Here is a 26,174-nt window from a genome sequence, read left to right as displayed (position 1 = left end):
ACTGTCCGAATGAGGAAGATCATCATGATGTGCAGTGTGTGTTTACTGACCGAATGAGGAAGATCATCATGATGTGCAGTGTGTGTTTACTGACCGAATGAGGAAGATCATCATGATGTGCAGTGTGTGTTTACTGACCGAATGAGGAAGATCATCATGATGTGCAGTGTGTGTTTACTGACCGAATGAGGAAGATCATCATGATGTGCAGTGTGTGTTTACTGACCGAATGAGGAAGATCATCATGATGTGCAGTGTGTGTTTACTGTCCGAATGAGGAAGATCATCATGATGTGCAGTGTGTGTTTACTGACCGAATGAGGAAGATCATCATGATGTGCAGTGTGTGTTTACTGTCCGAATGAGGAAGATCATCATGATGTGCAGTGTGTGTTTACTGACCGAATGAGGAAGATCATCATGATGTGCAGTGTGTGTTTACTGACCGAATGAGGAAGATCATCATGATGTGCAGTGTGTGTTTACTGACCGAATGAGGAAGATCATCATGATGTGCAGTGTGTGTTTACTGTCCGAATGAGGAAGATCATCATGATGTGCAGTGTGTGTTTACTGACCGAATGAGGAAGATCATCATGATGTGCAGTGTGTGTTTACTGTCCGAATGAGGAAGATCATCATGATGTGCAGTGTGTGTTTACTGTCCGAATGAGGAAGATCATCATGATGTGCAGTGTGTGTTTACTGTCCGAATGAGGAAGATCATCATGATGTGCAGTGTGTGTTTACTGACCGAATGAGGAAGATCATCATGATGTGCAGTGTGTGTTTACTGACCGAATGAGGAAGATCATCATGATGTGCAGTGTGTGTTTACTGACCGAATGAGGAAGATCATCATGATGTGCAGTGTGTGTTTACTGACCGAATGAGGAAGATCATCATGATGTGCAGTGTGTGTTTACTGACCGAATGAAATGCAATAATTGAATTGTATGAGTGTATCGAAGCCTCTGCAGCTGTGTGTGTGTGTGTGTGTGTGTGTATGTGTGTGTGTGTGTGTGTGTGTGTGTGTGTGTGTGTGTGTGTGAGGAGCGTCTGATTCAGAGCTGGAGGTCAGAGGTCAAACACACATATTGATCATCAGACTAATGAACTACTGAGAGCTTAGAGTCTGTAGTGAGTAATTCAGCTGCACGCAAACAGATCTTACACACACACACACACACACACACACACACACACACACACACACACACACACACACACACACACACACACACACACACACACACACACACACACTGATTCTTCGGTTCCCGGATGAGCTGATGTTTTTATTTTATGCATTTTGCTTTTATCCAAAGGAACTTATATTGCATTCAATATATTTATTTTATGTTACTTTACTTGCTTTATTTTATTTTATAATTTTTTTATTATTGAATTCATTTTATATTTTACTTTATTATTATTTTATTTATTTATTTTAAATATTATTTTATTTATTTATTTATTTTTATGAAGTTGGCATAAGCTTATTCAAAGCTGCTTGTAATGCATTCAAGATTTTTCTTTTTTCTTCTTTTCTTTTCTCTCTTCTCCTGTTTTCTCCTCAGACGTCACAGTTGTCCTGTCAGTGACTGACGCTGACGCTGACGCTGATGCTGTATTTTAAGTGTGCATGCGGATGCTCCCATCATGCATTGCAGTGCTTGTGAGTTTGAGGATGTTTATTTCCTTCATTGATCTTCCAGATGCAGAATCCCGGAGATGTGTTTAGTTTAGCGGAGACTCGCATCGGGACAGGTCTCGGCTTTATAATGCACTTTAAAATGATTTGATCACGGTTCATCATTATCCAATAACGGCAGCAAGCTTTACCGGCTTCGGGAGGAGACGAGGATAATTCTGCATTTGCATATAGATTATGCGTGAACGCTGAACCTGCGCAGGATTCTCGTACATGCTTCTGTCAGAATGGAGAAATACTATAATCGTGTGATGCCATGTTCCCTGTCAGGTCCTGTAGAGTGTGTGATATTCCCGGCGGCGCTGAGAGACTCGTTCTCCTGACTCCATCAACACACATCAACCTTATCATCATATACAACATGGTGTTCTCTCTGTGGCATTTGCAGATTTATCCAGTAGCATGTTTGCAATTTCTGAAATACACATAATAAAATGTCAACAAAGAAAGATTATATATATTTAAATTAAACAGTTAAATTAAAAATCTTTCATTATTTGATCACAGTTCTCTTCCTCGGATTTCAGTGTTCTCCCACATCACGGTTCTTTCAGGCTCATGTTTATATTTTATTTTATTTATTATTTTATTTATTATGCATTTGGCAGATGCTTTTATCCAGTAACTTACATTGCATCCAAGATTTACATTTATTTTATTTATCTTATTGTTATTACATTAATTTGGTAGATGCTTTTTTTAAAATCCAAAGTGACTTTGTTTTATTTTATTTTTATTTTATGCATTTGGCAGATGCTTTTATGCAAAGTGACTTATATTGCATTACGATGTTATAGCCTATGTGACTTACATTGATATTTCAGTGGCATTTATAGTTTTAGTTTATTTAGTTTTCAACTTAAACGAAACAAAAATGAGAAATGTTGCCTTGGCAACTAGCTGAAATAGTTTTTGTTATGTCTAATCTTATTTCAGTCGTGGTTTTAGTTTTAGTTATGGATATTAACCCTGAGTTCATTATGAAGTTCTCAGTTTAGACTCGTGAACTAAACCAGTGTTTCGGGTTCCTCTGAGAGTGTGCCGTGATGAAGGCTGTTCCTCTGGGTTTCTTACTCTGTTGTCACTCTGTTGTTACCGTAGTAAAAGCCTGGCTCAGTCAGGACTCGTGTATCTCTGATTCCCCTCAGGCTCTTCTGCTTTAGGGCTTCACTGAGATGTTAAAGCTGCTCGAGATCCCTCACGGCTGAGCTTCAGAGACTCTGTGTTTGCACTCGTTTCATTATATCGAACACAAAGTCTTCAGTTGAAAAACAAACATATGAGACTCAAAGTTTAAGGATTTGTTTCTGAAGAAAGCTTGAAGATATTGGTGGGATTTTTGCTGTTGTGTGTGTCTTTTGTAGGTCATTGATTATTAATGCAAGAGCCAGTTATCTGATTCAAAATTAGATTCTTGATTCCCCGTTGAACTCATAAGTTTGATTCACTCTAATGATTCACTCACTCACTGAACTCCAAAAGAGCTCATAGAGTGAAAGATGAAGGTTTGTTTTATTGTTTGTAAATTATCCTTTGAAACACATTTTAACACATTCAAATGCTTAAAATGTATTGTTTTAGTTTTGATCTTTTTGTATAATGAGGACTAATATTGCTTTATCTTTCAAATAATCTTCAAAAGAATCATTAAGGAACCAGAATCGGAATCATGACCTTTCGGTTCTTTATGATTCACTCAAACGCGACTCTTTGTGCACCCGCTTCTCTCTCTCTAATGTTCATCTACTTTCTCTTCAAACACTCCTCATGTCTCTCTATCACACACTTTTAATGTTCCTGTTTGAGTCATTGTTAAAACCAGCCTTTCAGTCCGTGGACTCTCGTGATCCCGGGTCAGTTTGAGTCTGACCCGCTGAAGTGTGCTAATGCACTAATAACTCTGATGGATTTCCCTCATCCACTTTCCTATCGCTGAAACAGACATCTGTGAAATACGAAGCGATTATGTCGGAATTTCTCCATCGCTGATGGATTTTCAAGGCAGTACGAGTCGATGAAAGAATCGCTCCAGCTCAGAGAAAGACTCATTTATCTGTCGTTTGCTGACTCGCATTTCTTCTCTGATATGAGTCAAATTCATCTTCATATCGCAGCTCGAGCTCCAGTATTTCAGAGGTTTGTGAAGACCATATTATCCTGAAGTCTGTCTTTAGACGACTGTTTCTGTTTATCGATGTTCTGAGAGCTCGATTATTCTCCGCAGGCGGTCTAAATCACTGAGAAAAATGATTCAGTGGTGAAGTAAATGCTTCAGAAAAGACTGATGTAATTCCTACACGAAAAAGGTAGTTTAGACAAGAATTCAAAAAAACTAAGTAAATCCTATATTAGCACTCAGTTCAAGCTTGTGGAAATTAAAGCGTAAATCTCAACGATATAAAATTAAGTAAAATCTACTCAACTTTTCTAATACTGGTGTTCCCATCATGCACTGGGGCATGGATAATTAATAAGGTTGATGTTTCACTGTTTTCCAGCTGTATTTACACCGTTTTATCATTACTTTTGCTGTTAGGTTTGGTAACTTGCCATTTTGTGGAATCTGGATCCATTTTCTACTCAAAATGACACATTCATACTCAAAAACGATCTAAATATTTACTTGTAACATTTATTGTATTATTGTAATATTTACTTAGATGAAGCATAAACTTTACAAGTATGTTTTAATTTGATATTTTGTTAAATTAACTTAACTTAGTTAAGTAGATTTTATTTATATTTAATTTCATATATAAAATTAAGTGAAATTAACTTAATTACTTCAATTAAATATTAAATGTCAAATGAATGTTAAGTTCAACAGTAAGTAGATTTTACTTGATAATAACAGGTAAGTTGTACAGAGCAGTAGCAGTAAAATTTACTTAAAATGTGTTATGAGGATTTTATCAAATAAATCCTACAAGTAATTATTTCCAGGGTATCATGATTAAACTGCTCTGTTTTCATGGTTTTAGGACACATTTGGGACCATCATACCATCTTAGGCAGGTTTAAGTTATATGGATTCTTGAGTCTGTCCCTGTAAATCATGTTTCTTTATGTTTATTGAGATTCTTTCGTTCAGTGTGACAGTCTCAATAGACGTTTGATTCTCCTCTGAAAGTGTGTCCTGATATCGTATAGTAATTCCTGATTATATGGAGATTCGAAACCTGTTCCCGCTGAGAGCGAACGCATTAAACACGGAGAGCGAGATCCTGCAGGAGTGACATTTCTGTACTGGCGGATTAATAATGGAAAAAGATTACAGACACCTCGAAGGGACAAACAAGACAAAACACAGGAAGGTTATTAAAAGAGCGACGACATGTCAAATAACGACACAAAGACAGCTGGGAATAACATATCAATATTTGATTGGCCTCCATCAAAATGTGCATGAAGAGCCTGGCACGCTTAACGTGTGTGTGTGTGTGTGTGTGTGTGTGTGTGTGTGTGTGTGTGTGTGTGTGTGTGTGTGTGAGAGGCATACGTAACCTCTTTTAATGAGCTGTGTTATGATGGCCTCCCATGGAGAATATGTGCATGAGTATTGATCTATGATTCAGGAGCCTGTAACATCTCTCTCTCTGTGTCAGGAAACACTGAAGGATCTGATCTGACAGAACGAGGAGATGATCGAGACGATAACATCAGGATGAGGAGAATCTCCCTCCGTCAGCGCTTTATATACGCCACATGCTGGAAAAACATAAAACCGGCACATTTACAGCACGCAACACCTGGCAAATACTGTGTTTATAACATGAGTAAATTGTAAATGCTGCACAACTTTGTTGAAAAAAGGTGGTTATAGCTGGTCTAACAACTGGTTTAACAAGACTAGGTTTATGGGTTTATAAATTTGGGACTAGCAAACCATCTTAGACTGGTTTAGGTTAATGTCGTCGGCCCAGATCCGGCCCTGCTGTCTGGGAAATCAGTCTAAGATGGTTTGCTGGTCTCAAATGTGACCAAAAACCATAATCCAGACCAGTAATGAAGTTGGTAGACCAGCGAACCACCTAGGTTGGTTTAGGCTAGTTTTGCAACATAGTTGTGCAATATACAATATCAGCATATCATTTTATATTTGCCATATGTTTGGGTTTGCATAGCTGGTATCTTATTAAACATTAAAACACAAGATTAGATGACAAACACACAATTTAAACCAGTCTAAGATGGTTTGCTGGTCCCAAATGAGCCCAAAAACTATAAAAACTGACCAGATTTGGACAGACCAGCTGACCACATTAGGCTGGTTTAAGATGAGTTTTCAACAAAATAGTGTGGCTCTTACAATGACTTTAAACATTTTAACACAACACATATGAGAACATACTGATTAATGTTGTGTTTTTGTCGCTCAGGAATGGTTTAATTACTTGTTAAACTGTTATGTTCTCATATGTTTCGTATTGTATATCGTATTGGCACACAGTTTTCTTGGAAAAGCAGCTTAATCCAGCCTAATGTGGATAACTGGTCTGGCAAATACACAGGTCAGTTTTGGTGTTTTTTTTGGACTGGGAAACTTTATTCGACTGGTTTAAGATATATGTTTGTGTTTTGTTTTTTCATCAGTAAACAGTTCCAGTAAAACTGTCAGTCTGTTTTCATATGTGTTGTGTTCGTTTCAAACCACGAAACACAGAAATGTATTTTCTGACATGAAAGCGGATCCAGACGGCGACATCTTCTCTATTCCTGCGCTCGAGGCGTTTGACCCGGTTTAATCTCACAGCTCGTGAACAGCCTCCGCTGCGAGGAAAGCTGTCAGTAACTAGCATGATAACGTGTTTGTGTTCATGTTCCCGTGGGGTTTCCACACACTCCGAGATATAACCTCTAGAAAAGCCCCGCATGCAAATGACCGCTGACGTCCACCAGAACCACAGAGCTCAGAAGGTCAGGAGATCTGTGTGTGTATTTATAAAAGCCTCACTGGATTTGACTAATATTTTCATTGTGATTCCTCTGTACGCCTTGATCAAACTAACCGTTCCCTTAAAGCTTTATTTTCATTAATACTTTTTTGATAACGGCTTACTCTCAGTTTGAACAAAACCAATATTTAAATTTCTTAGTGGAACAAACCGACCAACATTTAAATCTCATTATGGAACAAAACCGGCCGACATTCAAATCTCGTAACGGAACAAAACGACCAATATTTAAATCTCATAACAGAACAAACTGAACAATATTTAAATCTCTAATGGAAAAAAACAGACCAACATTTAAATCTCGTAACGGAACAAAACCGACTGACATTTAAATCTCATAACAGAACAAATCGTCCAATTTTTAAATCTCATAACAAAACAAACCGACCCAATATTTAAATCTCATAACAGAACAAATCAACCAATATTTAAATCTCGTAACAAAAAAAACAGGCCGACATTTAAATCTCGTAACGGAACAAAACCGACCGACATTTAAATCTCGTAACGGAACAAAACCGACCGACATTTAAATCTCGTAATGGAACAAAACAGACCGACATTTAAATCTCGTAACAGAACAAAACCGACCGACATTTAAATCTCATAATGGAACAAAACTGGCCGACATTCAAATCTCGTAACGGTCAAAACAAAACAGACCAACATTTAAATCTCGTAACCGACAAAACAAAACATACCGACATTTAAATCTGTAACGGAACAAAACAGACCGACATTTAAATCTCGTAAAGGAACAAAACAGACCGACATTTAAATCTGTAACGGAACAAAACAGACCGACATTTAAATCTCGTAACGGAACAAAACCGACTGACATTTAAATCTCGTAAAGGAACAAAACCGACCAACATTTAAATCTCGTAACGGACAAAACAAAACATACCGACATTTAAATCTGTAACGGAACAAAACAGACCGACATTTAAATCTCGTAAAGGAACAAAACAGACCGACATTTAAATCTGTAACGGAACAAAACAGACCGACATTTAAATCTCGTAACGGAACAAAACCGACTGACATTTAAATCTCGTAAAGGAACAAAACAGACCGACATTTAAATCTGTAACGGAACAAAACAGACCGACATTTAAATCTCGTAAAGGAACAAAACAGACCGACATTTAAATCTCGTAAAGGAACAAAACAGACCGACATTTAAATCTGTAACGGAACAAAACAGACCGACATTTAAATCTCGTAAAGGAACAAAACAGACCGACATTTAAATCTGTAACGGAACAAAACAGACCGACATTTAAATCTCGTAACGGAACAAAACCGACTGACATTTAAATCTCGTAAAGGAACAAAACAGACCGACATTTAAATCTGTAACGGAACAAAACAGACCGACATTTAAATCTCGTAAAGGAACAAAACAGACCGACATTTAAATCTCGTAAAGGAACAAAACAGACCGACATTTAAATCTGTAACGGAACAAAACAGACCGACATTTAAATCTGTAACGGAACAAAACAGACCGACATTTAAATCTCGTAACGGAACAAAACCGACTGACATTTAAATCTCGTAAAGGAACAAAACCGACCAACATTTAAATCTCGTAACGGACAAAACAAAACATACCGACATTTAAATCTGTAACGGAACAAAACAGACCGACATTTAAATCTCGTAAAGGAACAAAACAGACCGACATTTAAATCTCGTAACGGAACAAAACCGACTGACATTTAAATCTCGTAACGGAACAAAACAGACCGACATTTAAATCTCGTAAAGGAACAAAACAGACCGACATTTAAATCTGTAACGGAACAAAACAGACCGACATTTAAATCTCGTAAAGGAACAAAACAGACCGACATTTAAATCTCGTAAAGGAACAAAACAGACCGACATTTAAATCTGTAACGGAACAAAACAGACCGACATTTAAATCTGTAACGGAACAAAACAGACCGACATTTAAATCTCGTAACGGAACAAAACCGACTGACATTTAAATCTCGTAAAGGAACAAAACCGACCAACATTTAAATCTCGTAACGGACAAAACAAAACATACCGACATTTAAATCTGTAACGGAACAAAACAGACCGACATTTAAATCTCGTAAAGGAACAAAACAGACCGACATTTAAATCTCGTAAAGGAACAAAACCGACCAACATTTAAATCTCGTAACGGACAAAACAAAACATACCGACATTTAAATCTGTAACGGAACAAAACAGACCGACATTTAAATCTCGTAAAGGAACAAAACAGACCGACATTTAAATCTGTAACGGAACAAAACAGACCGACATTTAAATCTCGTAACGGAACAAAACCGACTGACATTTAAATCTCGTAAAGGAACAAAACAGACCGACATTTAAATCTCGTAAAGGAACAAAACAGACCGACATTTAAATCTGTAACGGAACAAAACCGACTGACATTTAAATCTCGTAAAGGAACAAAACTGGCCGACATTCAAATCTCGTAACAGAACAAATCGACCAATATTTAAATATCGTAACGGAACAAAACCGACCAATATTTAAATCTTGTGAGGGAAAAAAAAACGACCGAAATTTAAATCTCTTAATTGTCTTGATCGCTCAGATGTGTGTCAGAGTCTGAGATATATGATAGACGACACTATAAATACAATATTTAAATCTAAATCATTATATATCATCTCTAAAACTTGCTTTATAGTAAAGCACAAGGGCATTACAAACATAAAAGTATGATTATCTTTGAAGCTGCTTTGAAACCGTCCATATGAATTGTGAAAATTGCTATACAAAAACATTTGACTTGATATTCAGTATTTATCTTGTGTTTTGCTCAGGATGCTTGAGGACGTCACACGGCCTGTCCATGTCAGAGACGTATTTGCATCACAATACCGTGAGTAAAATATCATTTTTGAGATGCTTTATGTGTAAGAGAGGCCTGAGGAGAAATGCATCTGTCATGAATGACAATAGAGACGGAAATGAGAGGAACGAAACAGCATTACAGATCCCAGATCAGTCATAACATATGAAGAACATCTGAGCTTCTTTAACTCTCCTCGGCTCAATATTCTCATGAAAAGAAAGGAAATGAAATAATAAAACAGATCAATTATATTGCAGAGAGATAAAAAAGAGAAAATGTGAACAATACTTCCATAAAAATAATAATAATGTTGTGCAAGAATTAAAAGGAGCCTTCTTGCAGTCGCTTCTCTGACACAGATACAGTGATAATAACTGCATATGAATGTCCAGATCATATTGATATTATGCCTCAATCACTCTTCACTTTCATTGCATGGAGAAAAATCAATAAAAGTTAATGTTCAGTCTTTAATATTCTGCTAAACATCTGCCTTTGTGTTCAACAGAAGAAAGAAAGTCGTACGGGTTTGGAGCGACACGAGGGCGAGTCAATCTCATTTTCAGGGAAATTATTCCTTTAATAAGATTAATACAGTGAATGACCCATCTGGTTTGTTCATCTATATTCAGATAATGGATTTTTGGGCTTTTATGGTCCATAAAGAAGCATTAAAGTCTAATCTTAAATAATTCATAGAGAGTTTGAGTTCAGACTGTTGGTGTTTAAAGATGTAAGTACACAGCTGAATTTATGACATACTAAGTTAAAATTATGAGATAAAAAGTCAAAATTCTGATAAAAAATTTGAAGTTATGACATAAAAGTTTAAACTGGGATAATTCAGGAAAAAAATGTAAATATGAAATTATGACATAAAAAAGTCGAAGCTGATATATGTTGAAATTATAACATACAAAATCATAATTATGACAATAAAAATTCAAAGTTGACAAAAAGTCAAAACTATGAGGTAAATTAATTTTAATCTCATAATTTTGATTTTTTGTCGCATGTTTTTTTACTTTTTGTCAACTTAATATTTTTATTGTCATTCTTATGATTTTGTTACAATTTCGGCATATCTAAGTTTCAACTTTTTATGTAATAAAATATTTTTTTTAATCATAATTTAAATTTTTTTAATCTCTTAGTTTTGCCTTTGTCAACTTAGAATTTTTATTGTCAATTATGATTTTGGCATATCTCAGTTTCAACATTTTGTTGAAAACTAATCATAATTTAGACTTTTTAATCTCTTAATCATGGCTGTCATGTCATAATTTTGCTTCATTTTCATTATTTCGTCTTATAAATTATGATTTACTTTATAATTTGTTTCTCTTATATGGCGGGAATGGGATTCCATAGAAAATCCCTTGTTAGTGAGACTGAGTTTAAGTTTGATTTCCAGTGAGAGTAGAGAACATTAATACTCTTGTGCTGCTGTTTTCCTGAGGTCACACTGACAGTGTAATTATGGTAAATATGTAAAGCGTTTACCTCGTTACAGGATTAGTAGATGTGGATGAGATTATTCCAACACTTAGTGAAATGACTTTAATCCTGTAGAGACAAACATTCACAATCCTTCTGCCTCATTTACATGCTTTAAACGTCCGATATCCAGAGGATTCTTTAGCATGCGGAGGGTTTCATGTCTTCATGTGTAATGTGTGTGTGTAGTGTGCCGTGGGCTGAATATATAACTCTCTATTGTATTAGTGCATCTGAAATCAAAGGCAGAACCGAGAGCAGATCTGATGTAATGCTGGAACACACACACACATTCTTCATGATGATCCTCCTGGAAGCTGAGCTGGTGTGTGTGTGTGTGTGTGTGTCAGATCAGCTGTGTGTGTTCCTCACGGCCGGTTCTGCTCCTCACGGGACTTTAATGTGACCTTCTTGGAAAATGGACTGAACTGTCTATGTATGAAAAAGAGCATTTTGCTGAACATCTGTTAGTATGGAAACACTTTTCTGCCATATACGAAAACAAAAATGCTTTTGTTAATCAGAATTAGGACATAAAAAGATAAAAAATTATGACATGAAAAGTCAAAATCATGAAGCAAAAACGCGTAATTTTGATACACTAACTTGAAATTATGACTTCAATTATAAAGTAGGAATTATGACGTTACAATTTTGACAAAAGTTGTAATTTTGACTCATAAATATGACAGAAAGTCATAATTTCACATTTTATCTCATAATTTCAACTTTTTAAACTTGTAATTATGACTTACTATGTCCTCATTTTGATTTGTCATAATTGATTTTGTGTAATAATTTCAAATTTTTACGTCATAATTTTGACTTGTCATAACTGACTTTTTATGTCATAATTTTGACTTATGTTATAATTTCCATTTTTTACGTCATAATTTTGACTTGTCATGTTATGATTTCCATTTTTTATGTCATAATTTTGACTTGTCAGAATTTACTTTTTGTCATATTTTTCATTTTCATGTCATAATTTCCACTTTTGGTCATCATTTTGACTCATCATATTAGAGTTTATGTAATCATTTTCACTTTTAAGTAATATTTTCCACTTTTAAATGTCGTAATTTTGACTATTCATAATAATAACTATGTAACAACATCCAATTTTTTGTAGTAATTTCACTTTTTATGTCCCAATTTCCATAATTTTTACTTATATGTAATAATTGTCCACCATAATTATGACTTTATGTAATATTTTAATAATTTCAACTTTTTATGTAAGAATTTTCTCGTTTTATATCATAATTTTGACATATGTAATATTTTCCACTTTTTTAAGTCATAATTCCCACTTATATGTAACAATTTCCACTTTTTATGTCAGTTTGTATTTGACTACCAAAGCATGAATGTTTTTCTTATGTCAGAAATGTCCTTCCATACATTAGTGAAGAGATGGAGAGAAAACAGCGTGAGATGGAGAAAATGATGACAGATTCTTCACGTTTGTATGATCTCTTGATTTAAAACAGCTGCTGTATTGGTTTATTTAGTCTATTAATCTGTGTTTAGAGCTCCAGGTAATAAATCTAGATGTTCTTCTGCTTGGCTTGATGAACACATCAGATAATCTGCCGAGATAATGTGGCGTCCGGCATCACGGAGAACCATTAACACACACTTCAATTAGCATATCAAAGATCATCTGCTCCATAAATATATGAAGTGACATCGCCAGACTCATTATACCGACAGGCCTATTAAAGATGCGAGTCTCCCTCCACAGTGTATAATGAGAGGGAGTTGTGTGCGCTCAGGAGCCCTGAGGTTATCGATGAAGCGGTGTGATGAACTGAAGGATGAGGTGAGTTCGAGTGGCGTTATCTGGTGATATTTCTGCTGTTTGATGCAGTGACAAATGCCAGCGCTGTCACTGAATGGCTTTAATTACACGTCACCGACTGAAACACGATCCACACCGATGTAGAAATGATCCTGATGGATGTGAATGGAGTAATAGTGCTGGGAAGTGGAAGATTGAAGCTAATTAACTGGAGGTCACTGGAGTGAATGGAGATGAACTCATTAACCTTCATTTCATCATGTGTTTGAGCCTCTACCACAAAATCTGCAGTAATCTGGAATCCAAACCATTTATTATTCAGTGCTTTACCAGCTGTGTTCAAAATATGATTCAAAAAAATTTTTTGTGAAAAATTCTATTGAATGAAAGAAAACTTGTTTTTTAACAATTAGGCGAATTCAAAGTTAAAATTTAAAATTTTGAAAATTTTTATTGGTTGAAAGAAAAACTTAAGCAAGCAAATGGACTAATTCAAAGTTAAAAATGTTACATTTTTAAAATATTTTACTGGATGGAAGCAAAACATTAGTTAGTTAATGAGCTAATGCAAAGTTCAAATTCAAAAAAATGTTTAAAATATTATTGGACGAAAGCAGAACTCTAGTATACAAATATGCGAATGCAAAATTCAAATTCAAAATTTAAAAAGGATTTCGACAAAAGCAAAACTTTTGCACATTTGCACCTCACTGACTGAAACAATCCCACCGTCTGAAGGATGTAGAGATGATCCTGATGATAGTAATAATGGAGTGATATCATCATGTGTTTGAGCTTCTGGACAATAAAAACTACCAAATGGACTGGAGTCCGGATTACTGTGGTTTATTTTTGTGGAAGTGCTTTACCAGCTGTGAGGCCAGTCTAATTATTATTTTTTAGCATTGTGATTGTTTTCATCAAAATCATGTTACTGTAATGCACACATGAAGAAAATATAATTCTCAATAAAATGTATGAATGTTGCGTTGTGACTTTTTATTTCAAATAAACACGTTTTTTTGTCCTCTTTTCTGAGAACACTCGCAAGATTAATGCAAGACTAGAAACATGAACTAAAATACACTAAATGTTATTTTTCTGGAAGAGTGAGTGTGTGTGTGTTAGATCAACATCACAAGTCTTGAAGAAAAGATTTATTCAGTGTCAAACTTTCACAATGACCACACATTCACCTGGCCAAGAGACGACTACAGCTTAAATCAGACTAACACTGAGCCGGAACAATACAGAAATTTACAATTCAAATGTACAACTGTTGCTCCAAATGAACAGAAATAAAACCAGACTGACAAAAACTGAATCCACTGAAACTGGTTCCTTTGTGTGAAATGAATCTGAAAAAGCTCTTAAAATGACTTATGGACATTAAACTTTAATTAAACTGAGTCCACTGAGCAGGACTAGATCATAATACCGTACAGTATTGTTTAGGAAGCATCATAACCAAAGGAAGCGTGTTTTTACGTTTATATTTGGTTTTCTGTAAACCAGTACCTCTCATAGAACTAATCATAATCCAGACACTTTCAGGAAAAACCACATCGCCAACAGGTTTCCTTTCTGTTCTTCCATTACCAATAAACTTGTCCAGTTGCTGGTCATATAATCAAGATTGGGCAGCTGTTTTAGAAGTGAGAACAGTAATGTTTTTCAGTAATATTGTCTGGTTTTATATGGACTTTAGGAAGCGTGTGTGAGGTAGAGGTAGAGCTGGCCCGGTTATCAGTCATCAAAAGCTGGTTTGGTGCAGATAGTTCAAAAATCAAACAATAAAAATCATCCTACAACATCTGAGAAACAGACTCAGCAAGGTTGATTAAAGGCAGGAGATTGCACAATAATTCACATCTTGCTGAAATGTAAACATTATTTGAAAAATACTTCAGATCATGTGAGGAACGACAAATAAATAAAACATTATGGGAATAATTCACTTAAAAATAAATACAATTTTTCCCCCTGATGTTGTCACAAACCTGAAAGTTGCCAAGATGATGCGTCAGGTTTCATATCATTGGTCAAATGTCATTAATGTTAAAGCTGATGCGATGCTTCTTTATAGAAAAGAGGAAGAGATACACTTTAATAATTGACTTTTTGTCTTCCATGTGAAAAAGTTAAAAAGGGACTTGGAAAAAAATATGATATAAGAGAAAAATATATATTTATATTTTAATGCATTTGTGTTCTCTTGCAACATTTTGCATTACCTCAAGAAATGTAGCATTCACTTGCAAAACGTTTGCTTTTTTCGAGCAATAGGTAACTTGGGAAGAATTTTAATTTTTTTAATGTATCGTACAAAAGCAAAACTTCAGTGAGCAAAAACGGTCAATGCTAATGCAAAGTTCAAATAAAAATAAATATTTTATTTTATTTTACTGTACGAAAGCCAACTTTAGGGAGTTATGGCGAATGCAAAGTTCAAATTTAAAAAAAATTAAAAAATTTTATTAGGCGAATGCAAAGTTCAAATTAAAAAAATTGAAAAATGTTATTGGGCGAAAGAAAACTTTAGTGAGCAAATAGGCTATTGCAATGTTCAAATTATTATTTTTTTAAACATTTTATTAGGCGAAAGCAAAACTCAAGAGAGCAAATAGGCGAATGCAAAGTTCAAATTAAAATAAATGTGAAAAACTTTTTTAGGTGAAAGCTAAACTTTAGTGAGCAAATAAGCGAATGCAAAGTTCAAATTAAAAAATTGGGCGACAGCAAAACTTTAGTGAGCAAATTGGCGAATGCAAAGTTAAATAAAAAAATTTAGAAAAATTGTATTGGGCGAAAGCAAAACTTTAGTGGGCAAATTGGCGAATGCAAAGTTAAATAAAAAAATTTAGAAAAATTGTATTGGGCGAAAGCAAAACTTTAGTGGGCAAATAAGCTAATGCAAAGTTCAATTTTTTTTTTTTTAATTATAATGCGAAAGCAAAACTAGTGAGCAAATAGGCTAATGCAATGTTCAAATTATTATTTTTTTAAACATTTTATTGGGTGAAAGCTAAACTTTAGTGAGCAAAAAGGTGAATGCAAAGTTCAAATTAAAAAAATGTTTCAAAATTTTATTGGGCGAAAGCAAAACTCAAGTGAGCAATTAGGCTAATGCAAAGTTCAAATTAAAAAATTTGAAAATTTTTATTGGGCGAAAGCAAAACTCAAGTGAGCAAATAGGCTAATGCAAAGTTCAAATTAAAAAAAAATTTAAACATTTGATTGGGCGAAAGCAAAACTTCATTGAGCAAATAGGCGAATGCAAAGTTCAAATTAAAAAAAATGTGAAAAACTTTTTTACGCGAAAGCTAAACTTTAGTGAGAAAATAGGCGAATGCAATGTTCAAATTATTATTTTTTAAACATTTTATTGGGTGAAAGCTAAACTTTAGTGAGCAAATAGGCGAATGCAAAGTTCAAATTAAAAAATTGGGCGACAGCAAAACTTTAGTGAGCAAATTGGCGAATGCAAAGTTAAATAAAAAATTTTAGAAAAATTGTATTGGGCGAAAGCAAAACTTTAGTGGGCAAATAAGCTAATGCAAAGTTCAATTTTTTTTTTTTTTTTAATTATAATGCGAAAGCAAAACTAGTGAGCAAATAGGCTAATGCAATGTTCAAATTATTATTTTTTTAAACATTTTATTGGGTGAAAGCTAAACTTGAAATGAAAAGTTCAAATTAAAAAAATTTGAAAAACTTTTTTAGGCAAAAGCAAAACTTTAGTGAGAAAATAGGCGAATGCAAAGTTCAAATTAAAAAAATGTTTCAAAATTTTATTGGGCGAAAGCAAAACTTTAGTGGGCAAATAGGCTAATGCAAAGTTCAAATTAAAAAAAATTGAAAAACTTTTTTAGGTGAAAGCAAAACTTTAGTGAGAAAATAGGCGAATGCAAAGTTCAAATTAAAAAAAATTGAAAAACTTTTTTAGGTGAAAGCAAAACTTTAGTGAGAAAATAGGCGAATGCAAAGTTCAAATTAAAAAAATTTGAAAAACTTTTTTAGGCAAAAGCAAAACTTTAGTGAGAAAATAGGCGAATGCAAAGTTCAAATTAAAAAAATTTGAAAAACTTTTTTAGGCAAAAGCAAAACTTTAGTGAGAAAATAGGCGAATGCAAAGTTCAAATTAAAAAAATGTTTCAAAATTTTATTGGGCGAAAGCAAAACTTTAGTGAGCAAATAGGCTAATGCAAAGTTCAAATTAAAAAAATTGAAAAACTTTTTTAGGCGAAAGCAAAACTTTAGTGAGAAAATAGGCGAATGCAAAGTTCAAATTAAAAAAAATTGAAAAACTTTTTTAGGTGAAAGCAAAACTTTAGTGAGAAAATAGGCGAATGCAAAGTTCAAATTAAAAAAATTTGAAAAACTTTTTTAGGCAAAAGCAAAACTTTAGTGAGAAAATAGGCGAATGCAAAGTTCAAATTAAAAAAATTTGAAAAACTTTTTTAGGCAAAAGCAAAACTTTAGTGAGAAAATAGGCGAATGCAAAGTTCAAATTAAAAAAATGTTTCAAAATTTTATTGGGCGAAAGCAAAACTTTAGTGAGCAAATAGGCTAATGCAAAGTTCAAATTAAAAAAAATTGAAAAACTTTTTTAGGCGAAAGCAAAACTTTAGTGAGAAAATAGGCGAATGCAAAGTTCAAATTAAAAAAAATTGAAAAACTTTTTTAGGTGAAAGCAAAACTTTAGTGAGAAAATAGGCTAATGCAAAGTTCAAATTAAAAAAAATTGAAAAACTTTTTTAGGTGAAAGCAAAACTTTAGTGAGAAAATAGGCGAATGCAAAGTTAAATAAAAAAATTCGGCGAAAGCAAAACTTTAGTGAGCAAATTGGCGAATGCAAAGTTAAATAAAAAAAATTAGAAAAATTGTATTGGGCAAAAGCAAAACTCAAGTGAGCAAATAGGCTAATGCAAAGTTCAAATACATTTTTTTTTAAACATTATTGGGGGAAAGCAGAACTCAAGTGAATAAATAGGCGAATGCAAAGTTCAAATCAACATTTTTTGAAAAATGTTATTGGTCGAAAGCAAAACTCAAGTGAGCAAATAGGCAAATACAAAGTTCAAATTAAAAATTTTGAAAAATGTTATTGGGCGAAAGCAAAACTCAAGTGAGCAAATAGGCAAATACAAAGTACAAATTAAAAATTTTGAAAAATGTTATTGGGCGAAAGCAAAACTCAAGTGAGCAAATAGGCAAATACAAAGTACAAATTAAAAATTTTGAAAAATTTTATTGGGCGAAAGCAAAACTCAAGTGAGCAAACAGGCTATGTAAAGAATGCAAAGTTCAAAATAAATAAAAAAAACATTTGTGGGCGAAATCAAAAATAGTGAGTTAACGGGTGAAAGCAAAGATCAAATTACAAAATTCTGCAAAATTTTATTGGACGAAAGCAAAACTTTAGTTGTTCAAATACAAAATTTTATTAGATGAAATTTTATTAGATGAAATTTTATTGGATGAAATTTTATTTTAAAATTTTTGTGGAACGGAGGCAAAACTTTAGTGAGCAATCAGGCAAATCCCAAGTTCAAATTCAAAATAAAATAATGCGATGAAAGCAATGTTCAGTTCAAAATTTTGACAATTGGATGAAAGCAAAACTTAAGTAAGTTAATGGGTCGAATATTTTTTACATTTTCATATTCAAAATGTAAAAAAAATGGATGGAAGCAAAACTTTAGTGAGCAAACAGGCTAATGCAAAGTTCAAATTTAGAAATGTAAAAAAAAAAATATTTGGATACTAAATTTTTGCTTTTGGCCAAGAATTCTTTTTAAGCAAACGAGTAAATGTGAATTAAAAATTTTGAAAAGTTGTTCAAACCATTGTGAGCAAAAAAAAAAAAAATGAAATAGCTTTTCCTCCAATATCATGTTTTTCCCCCCATCATATCCAACTAGAGGCTTAGAAAGGCATACAGGTTTGTGTTGAATATGTGACTAATGACAGTAATCTTTGAGTGAAATATTCCCTTAGGTTCCTTCCTTGAAATATTACGGTAACAAGAACCGTTTAAAAAAAATGCAATGAAGCTTGTTAAATTGCTTAGATAAATTGCATTAACAAAGTGTGAAAAATATTCATCTGGTCTCTTCTCATAAAAATTGCCACATTGAACGAGGCAAATGTAGATCGTACCACATGGGTAAATGGGTAAAGTTTGAGAACTTGCATGTGAATCTATACAGTTGTAACCGAGAGGAAGGCGTTATGTACGTTGGATCCTTCTGGCGCTTTCTCTCCGTGCGTCATCAACTCCTGAATCGTCATCCAGTTGTCCAGAATCTTCTTGTTCCGCTTCTTCATCATCTTGCGCTGGCTGAGCTGGATGATGCTCACCTCTCCGCTGCTGAGTGGACTCTCCCGCAGACTCTCCAGACGGCTCCGCTGCATGAACTCCCGCCTCCGCCGCTGCTCTTTAGCCCGTAGCAGATGCTGTTTACGCTCCTCTTTGCTCCAGTAGCGGCCCATCTTCATCTCGCTAATGGCGTCGTCGTCGGTCGTCATCCCGCCGCTGCGCTCCTCCTTGATTTTAAGGGCTCGTTCCCGGAGTAGACGATCTCGGACTGGACGTTTGGTGATGTATCTGGTTCCGTCGCTCCTGACTTTCACTTTCCACTCCATTTTAGGTTCGGACGGCTGGACGACTTGCGGATCGCTCATGCCTAGCAGACCGTGTGCTAACTCCACGTAGCTCTGGTAGTGTCGCGTATCTGACGCTCTTGATAAAGCGGCAATTCGAGTCCTCAAAGATCGCTCGTCTTCCGCGGGAGACTCCGACGGGTTGCTGTGATCGGGACTCCCGCTCCTGACGGATGATACACAAAGGTTCCTATGATTAGTGAGGCTGATTATCCTGTGGTCTGGCGAGCGGTCCATCGCTAGCGGTGTGCTACGCGAGCTCTCCGCCGTGTTATACGCGCTCGAACTGTCCTTATCCGACTTCTCCGGATGCTCGCTGATGTCCGCGAGCTTCTTCCCCGGTTCTTTCCGGTGATGCGCCCGCATGATGTTCTGGCACTCGATCTCAATGCTACGCAGCTCCTCGTTGAGCATGCGGAGCTCGTGCTGGACGCCGCTACACTCGATGGTGCTGCTGCGCGTGTAGAAGAGGTCGAACTCGCCGCTGTTGCGGATCTGACACTTGAGCTCCAGCAGCTGCTGATATCGGTCTCCTTCGGGATCCTCTTTCTTCGGGCCGTCTCTTCGACCGGAAGCCTCCTGCAGACACCGCGATAACCTCTTCTGGATCTGAGCTAGCACGTTCTTCTCCGAACCGTCTGCAGGACTGATCTTCTGCTGGTTGTAGGAGCAAGACGCTGTGATGTTTTCTTCTGAAGCTCCTCTGGCCTGCAGGAAAAAAAAAATTGTTTATTATTAATTTTTAAGGCCAGACAAGTAATTTGGTGAGGTCAATAAAGAAAGATTACGCGCCTGCATATAGATTTGCATGTGATACACATGTGCACGCCGTCAGCATTTTCACAGATTCACGTTTTTGAAGTTTATGAGAAGATGATCACGTTTTTAAAAAAATTTCAACGCTTGCACCTTGAACCTTTTTCAAAGTTTGCGTTCTCGAGCACCAAACACTGTCGTGGTGAAGATGAACGGCCGGAACACATTAAGAGTTTCTGTTTTCTGTTGAACGGTGCTGTTGTGTTAATGAATGAGAATCATTCAAGCAAAACCAGAATCTACTGAGTTTTTGTGGTCATTTGGGAGATGGTACGAATGAATTAGAACAATACATGTTCATCAGCTTTTGTTTCAATGGTAAAACTGTATGGAAAAAGAAATGATTCAGAATGTTCATGTATCATTCTTTATTTACTAACACAAGCAATGCAAAAAATTATGTTCTTACTGGGAAAAAATACAGAGTCCGAAATTTTCATGTGTTTTTTTGTATTTGTCATCATAAAAAATTTGTCACCAACAGAAACTTTGCACACTGAGTCCGATGCGTATTAATCCTTTGCGAAAAAAACAAAAGTCTTCAACCAGTGAGGATGATGATTCTTCTTAAAAAGAGAAAAGGAAAGAGGAAATATCGGGTCCATCCAATCCTGAGATTGCGTAAAGAGGAAGGAGAGATAATTTCAGGATTATCCCGAGCAATTCAAAGTTTACTTCAGGATATCAGTGGCTCAGTTTAATGGTTTACTAGCGATACTGGAGCCACATTTTAGAAAGACGACACCAATCTCCGTGAGCCAGTTGATCCTGAACAGTTCTGGATTTTGGTGTTCACTTGTACGGTGCCTCTGAATGGTCAAAACACCTCTCGCTTGCTACGAATGTGAAAAATGCAGAAAATCTTTCACTTTTTTTTAAAGAGGGACGAAAGTTTCTGAGACAGTGTGTAAACGTGATTGACACAACGTGCGTATTCGTAATATCGTCAGTCATTGTTCTTCTTTAGTAAATGTATGTTTATTTCAGAAGGTTTCGATGCTGGAGTGCGAGATGTTTTCCGGTTCCTCTCACCTCGTCTTCCTCCGCTCTGTTCATCTCCTCCTCCTCTTCTCTCCTCTGTTCCTCCAGCATCTCCATCTTCAGCTCCTCTAAGAACTCGCTGTGTTCGTCATCCAGCCACGGCTCCTCCTGAAACAGCAGGAACACACACAACATGAGGGGAATCTCAACACACACCTGCAGATCACGGAGTTCACTACAGAAAAGTCTGGGTTAATTCAGCTAAACAAACTTGGACTCATGTTTAGTTTAGGTTTTTTTTTCTTTTTTTTTCTGCTGTTGTAACTTTAATTTATAAAAGTGTTGCACTGGATGGCTGTTGTCACTGTTTTATCTATGTTTATTGTATCTGTCCCTACACAAATAAAACATTAAATAAATAAAATCTGAGAAGTTTCATTCGGTGTAAAGAAAATTACCATTATTGACATCATGTGATGATATAAGCTTTAAGTGCGTGTGATTTCAACTTTACCTGAACAATTATATATAAACCGCAAAAAAATATTTTCTTATCGGAGACACAAAATAACCTGAAACATGACGCTTACATTTATTCTTAAATCAAGAACAAATATCTGTCAGTGGGGTCAGGAAAATTATTTTACTTCACAGGAAAACAAGTGTATTTTTCAGACTCCATTGGCAGATATTTATTCTTGTTTTAAGCACAAACTTAATTTTGATATCTTAATATCTTCAGTCGTTGTTCTTCTCCAGTAAATGTGTCTTGATGTAAGAATCTTTAGATATTTGTGCTAAAAAACAAGACAGAAACACTGAGGAAGAACATCATTTGTGTAGATCAAGATCAAGTGTAGACAGAATGACTTTTGGTCCTGTTTAATTAACAAAAATTTGTATTAACATTAAAATAAAAAAAATAACAATAATTAACAAAAAAAAATAACAATAAAATTCTCATTGCACAATTTTTTTTGTCTTAAAAATTCCTATGAAAAATGGCATTGGTCTTAAAAATAGGCTACATTTCTGTCTTTTGAAATGAAATATGAGCTGCCCATTTCTTCATTAAATTCACTCAGGTGTTCATTGTGCTTTTATGGCTCTGATGTTAGAAAGGCATTACGTCTGTGTCACATTTTATGACGTCTGCATCACACACACATTACTGGAGGTAATGTTCTCTGCAGATCTGTGCTGGTGTAATGAACTGGAGCGGTCAGCGGCTTCACAACACACACACACACACACACACACACACACACACACACACACACACACACAGCCTCAAACATCATACATTCATCATGTGTTTAATTACAGCCGTTAATGATCAGACGAGCTGTCTGGATTGAGGATTGAGACACACACACACACACACACACACACACACACTCTTGTGTTTGGTGAACGATATCAACATGCTGTTAGTTTTTATAGGCTACTGTGGGAAGTTTGAGTGTGTGTGTGTGTGTGTGTGTGTGTGTGTCTCACGGAAGGGCATTACATTTTGTCAAGGAGGCACAATTGTGATCAACCTCATTGCATAATAATTTATTATGATCGATTATGAACATTTATGATACAATGATAAGGATTCATAGTGCATAATAATGTGTAATGTACTGACGCTAAAGGTCCTTGCACACTGAGTACGAAATTCTTGTCCGAAATTTTCGCACGTTAAAAAATATACGACCTCACGTTGTCTGTTAAGCTGTTAAACTTTCGTCCGTCATAAAAAAATTCGGATCGGGGTAAAATTTTCTGTTTTTCGCATTCGTAGCAAGTGTTTTGACCATTCAGAGCCACTGAATGACGAATATGCAAAGTCTAATACGAAAGTTTTGGTGCGCAAGGACGTTAATAAGGTTGCGCTGTTGAAATCGTTAACATACTGCGGTAAAAATTCAAAATGTGGAGTTTTTTTATTTTATAACATGATGCAGTTCAGCAACATCACACGGCCACGAGTGCTGAATACCATCACGATTGAAAATGTGACACTGATTTCATATGACGGTTCAATAAACAAGTAATTAATATTACCGGTAAATCACTTACATTTTTAGACAAAATAGCAGCAAAAATAGTTCCAAACAAAGATCACAGCAGAACCACAGCGCGTCTCACAGCAACACTCAATCGAACTTTTTAGAACTTTTCAACGAATCGGTTGAGTCAAAGATTCATAAACATCTGCCTCATTCTTGATGAATCAGAGGATTGAACGAATCGTTTGAATGAATGACTCAATGACTCGCTTAATAAGACCGTTTATCACATGCATTTCCGCGCTCACTATCGACAAACCAATCAAATCCGTTAAGCACTGGTGATTGGTGGGACGTGACGTGGAGTTGGTGAAGGGAGACAGACTCATCAAGGGCGCTGGGACTGGTGTGTGTGTGTGTGTGTGTGTGTGTGTGTGTGTGTGTGTGTGTGTGTGTACCTGCATTTCAGGCCTGGCGACCAGCAGAACGATGTTCCTGCTTTCTTCATTAGTGAGAACGGCCACAGCTTCCTTTCTGTCCTGAACGTCCCGCCCATTGATCTGTCAATCACACACACCAGCCAATGAGAAGCAGCGTACACACACACCAGCCAATGAGAAGCAGCGTACACACACACCAGCCAATGAGAAGCAGCATACACACACACCAGCCAATGAGAAGCAGCGTACACACACACCAGCCAATGAGAAGCAGCGTACACACACACCAGCCAATGAGAAGCAGCGTATAGTTTATTTGAAAAAATGCACAGCAAAAAATTATGTTTCTGTCTTGTTTTCCAGCACAAATATCTAAACGTTCTTAAAACAAGATACATTTACTGGAGAAGAAGCAAAATTACTGAAGAAATTAAGTAAGAACAAATGTAATTAAATTAATAATTAAAATAAGAACAAATACAGTAGTGGCCTAAAGTGAAAAAGCAAACACTGACTACAACAACATCAGTTATTATCAATTTCAATTATTAATATTTCGTTGGTTCTTTCTTGTTTGCATGCGTTTATAATGTCTTTGAAAGACTGACTGCCGTGACCAAAATTACGTCACACAATTTGTCATGTTTCATGGTATTATTATCACAAATAAAACAATCGACTCCAAGCACAACTACGCAATATGTTTACAAAATCTTTAAGATATTTTTAATAATATCTGAATAAAGGGTCCTAGGTCAGATGGTACTGTTGGTCACTACTGTGTACTATGATAATGTTTTCCCTTTGAATTATTTTTCTGACTCCACTGGCAGATATTTGTTCTCGTTTTAAGCACAAACTCACTTCATTCTTTAGTAAACCAGATTTAACATCTCCAGTCGTTGTTGTTCTCCAGTAAATGTATCTTGATGTAGGAGTTTAGATGTGTGTGCTGGAAACGAGACAGAAACACTGAGGAAGAACATGAACATCTCAGCGTCTCTCACTGGAATCTATTTAGTTTTGCAATTTCTCTCGTGCCGTTAGCGACGCAGAAACACCATGCTTCTTCCTGACGCTTGTGAGTTTGTGGATGATTAGAAACACCTCCAGCATGTTTTCCTGAATGACAGACTACAGCTAAAAATACATCCCATCAGAGTAACGACCCCGACAGGACCCTGCTCTCCTCCAGGTCCTGTAGCTGAGGCTCGGGTCGTCAGAGCTCGTTCTGAGGGCTAATGTGCCGCTGGTAAAGATTAATGAGCCGATCGGTCACACTAGTCACGGCCATTTCAAAACACTGCCTCATGAAGCTGCGAAACCTTTACGTATATCTTTTGCTCTGAATCAGTGGTTCGGAGCGTGTATCAAACTGCCAGAGTCACGTGATATCAGTAAACGAGGCTTCATTACGGCATAACGGTTCAAAATGTCAATGTTTCACCGCTGGGATGATCAACACATGACCATGAGGAGGCACTGAGAGCCAGTGAACAAGTGTCTCTGGGTTTACCTGATCTCTGATCACTTCTATACATTTGTAGACGTTTTAATTAGACATTAGTATAATTAAGATGTATAATGGTAGTTAATCCCATTAATGGCTGTTTAGCTGAGCCATTCATAGCACTAACAAAACAAACCCTGACAATTGATAAAAGAACGTATAGACACTTGATAATCTTATTACATGATTAGATAATTGCATTTGAAAGATTTTACGTACAATAAAAATTGTGCAATAGATTTGTCAAAGGTGTTTTTATGCATGTTGAGCCCGGATTTTGGTTGCATTTACACTGATCTGACCACTAGGGGTCAGCGTGGAGACGAGTGTTTGGAAACCTCGACTCAATACGGCACATTTGCTTCAACTGTTTCCCGGGTACGTTTCCATGACAACGATGTGCTTAAAACGGAGAAGTTTTTACTTTGAGTTTTCTTCGCACAGACGACACTATTGTCAGAACGATCTCCATTCACACGGATCCACGAAAACGAGTAAAACGCTGTATTCTGCTGTCAGACCAGTAGATGGCGATGAAACACGATAGACTGAACACGTGATACGCATGAGCATGACGTCACCGTCTTCAGAGATTCACGTTTTTGTTGTTTACACGGAGAACGTTTTCAAAAACTGGCACTTTGAAACCCGTTTTCGAAACTCCAAAACGCCGCTGTCGTGTAAACGAACGGCCAAAACGCGTAAAATGTGTTACGTTTTTAGTTGAAACGGTGTCGTTTAGACAGATTCTAAGTGTTTCACGAAGCCTCGATCTGCCCGACACTATACGAGGCATCAGCACATGTACAGAAACACAGATGTTTAAGAGGTCAAAGGTCAAGTTACCTGTAAAATACGGTCTCCTTGTCGGATCCGGCCGTCTCGGGCCGCGATGCTGTTCGGCTCGATCTGAGAACGAATGCAA

At 36.0% G+C, this 26,174-nt stretch overlaps 1 protein-coding gene and 1 long non-coding RNA gene across 2 annotated transcripts in view; one reads left to right on the top strand and one right to left on the bottom strand.

The window, feature by feature from the left end:
• Positions 1-1,575: 1,575 nt before the first annotated feature.
• Positions 1,576-21,726, top strand: LOC143723102 (uncharacterized). The gene is made up of 3 exons (XR_013197044.1): positions 1,576-1,678; positions 9,507-9,565; positions 21,411-21,726. It is a non-coding gene; the product is annotated as an uncharacterized LOC143723102 (long non-coding RNA).
• LOC143723101 (PDZ domain-containing RING finger protein 4) overlaps positions 16,495-26,174 on the bottom strand; it is a 62,500-nt gene continuing 52,820 nt past the window's right edge. Inside the window, exons 5-8 of the mRNA XM_077215053.1 lie at positions 26,096-26,158; positions 23,758-23,859; positions 21,354-21,470; positions 16,495-20,213 (exon numbers count right to left, since the gene is read on the bottom strand). Coding sequence (XP_077071168.1) covers positions 19,044-20,213; positions 21,354-21,470; positions 23,758-23,859; positions 26,096-26,158 — 1,452 coding nt within the window. The 3' untranslated portion in view covers positions 16,495-19,043. The remainder of the gene's footprint in view (positions 20,214-21,353; positions 21,471-23,757; positions 23,860-26,095; positions 26,159-26,174) is intronic.

This window comes from Siphateles boraxobius, unplaced genomic scaffold (genome assembly GCF_051911475.1).
Source record: "Siphateles boraxobius isolate OS27281-9 unplaced genomic scaffold, OSU_SipBor_1 69, whole genome shotgun sequence".
Classification (NCBI taxonomy): domain Eukaryota; kingdom Metazoa; phylum Chordata; class Actinopteri; order Cypriniformes; family Leuciscidae; genus Siphateles; species Siphateles boraxobius.
This window is presented reverse-complemented; position numbering and strand designations above follow the sequence as displayed.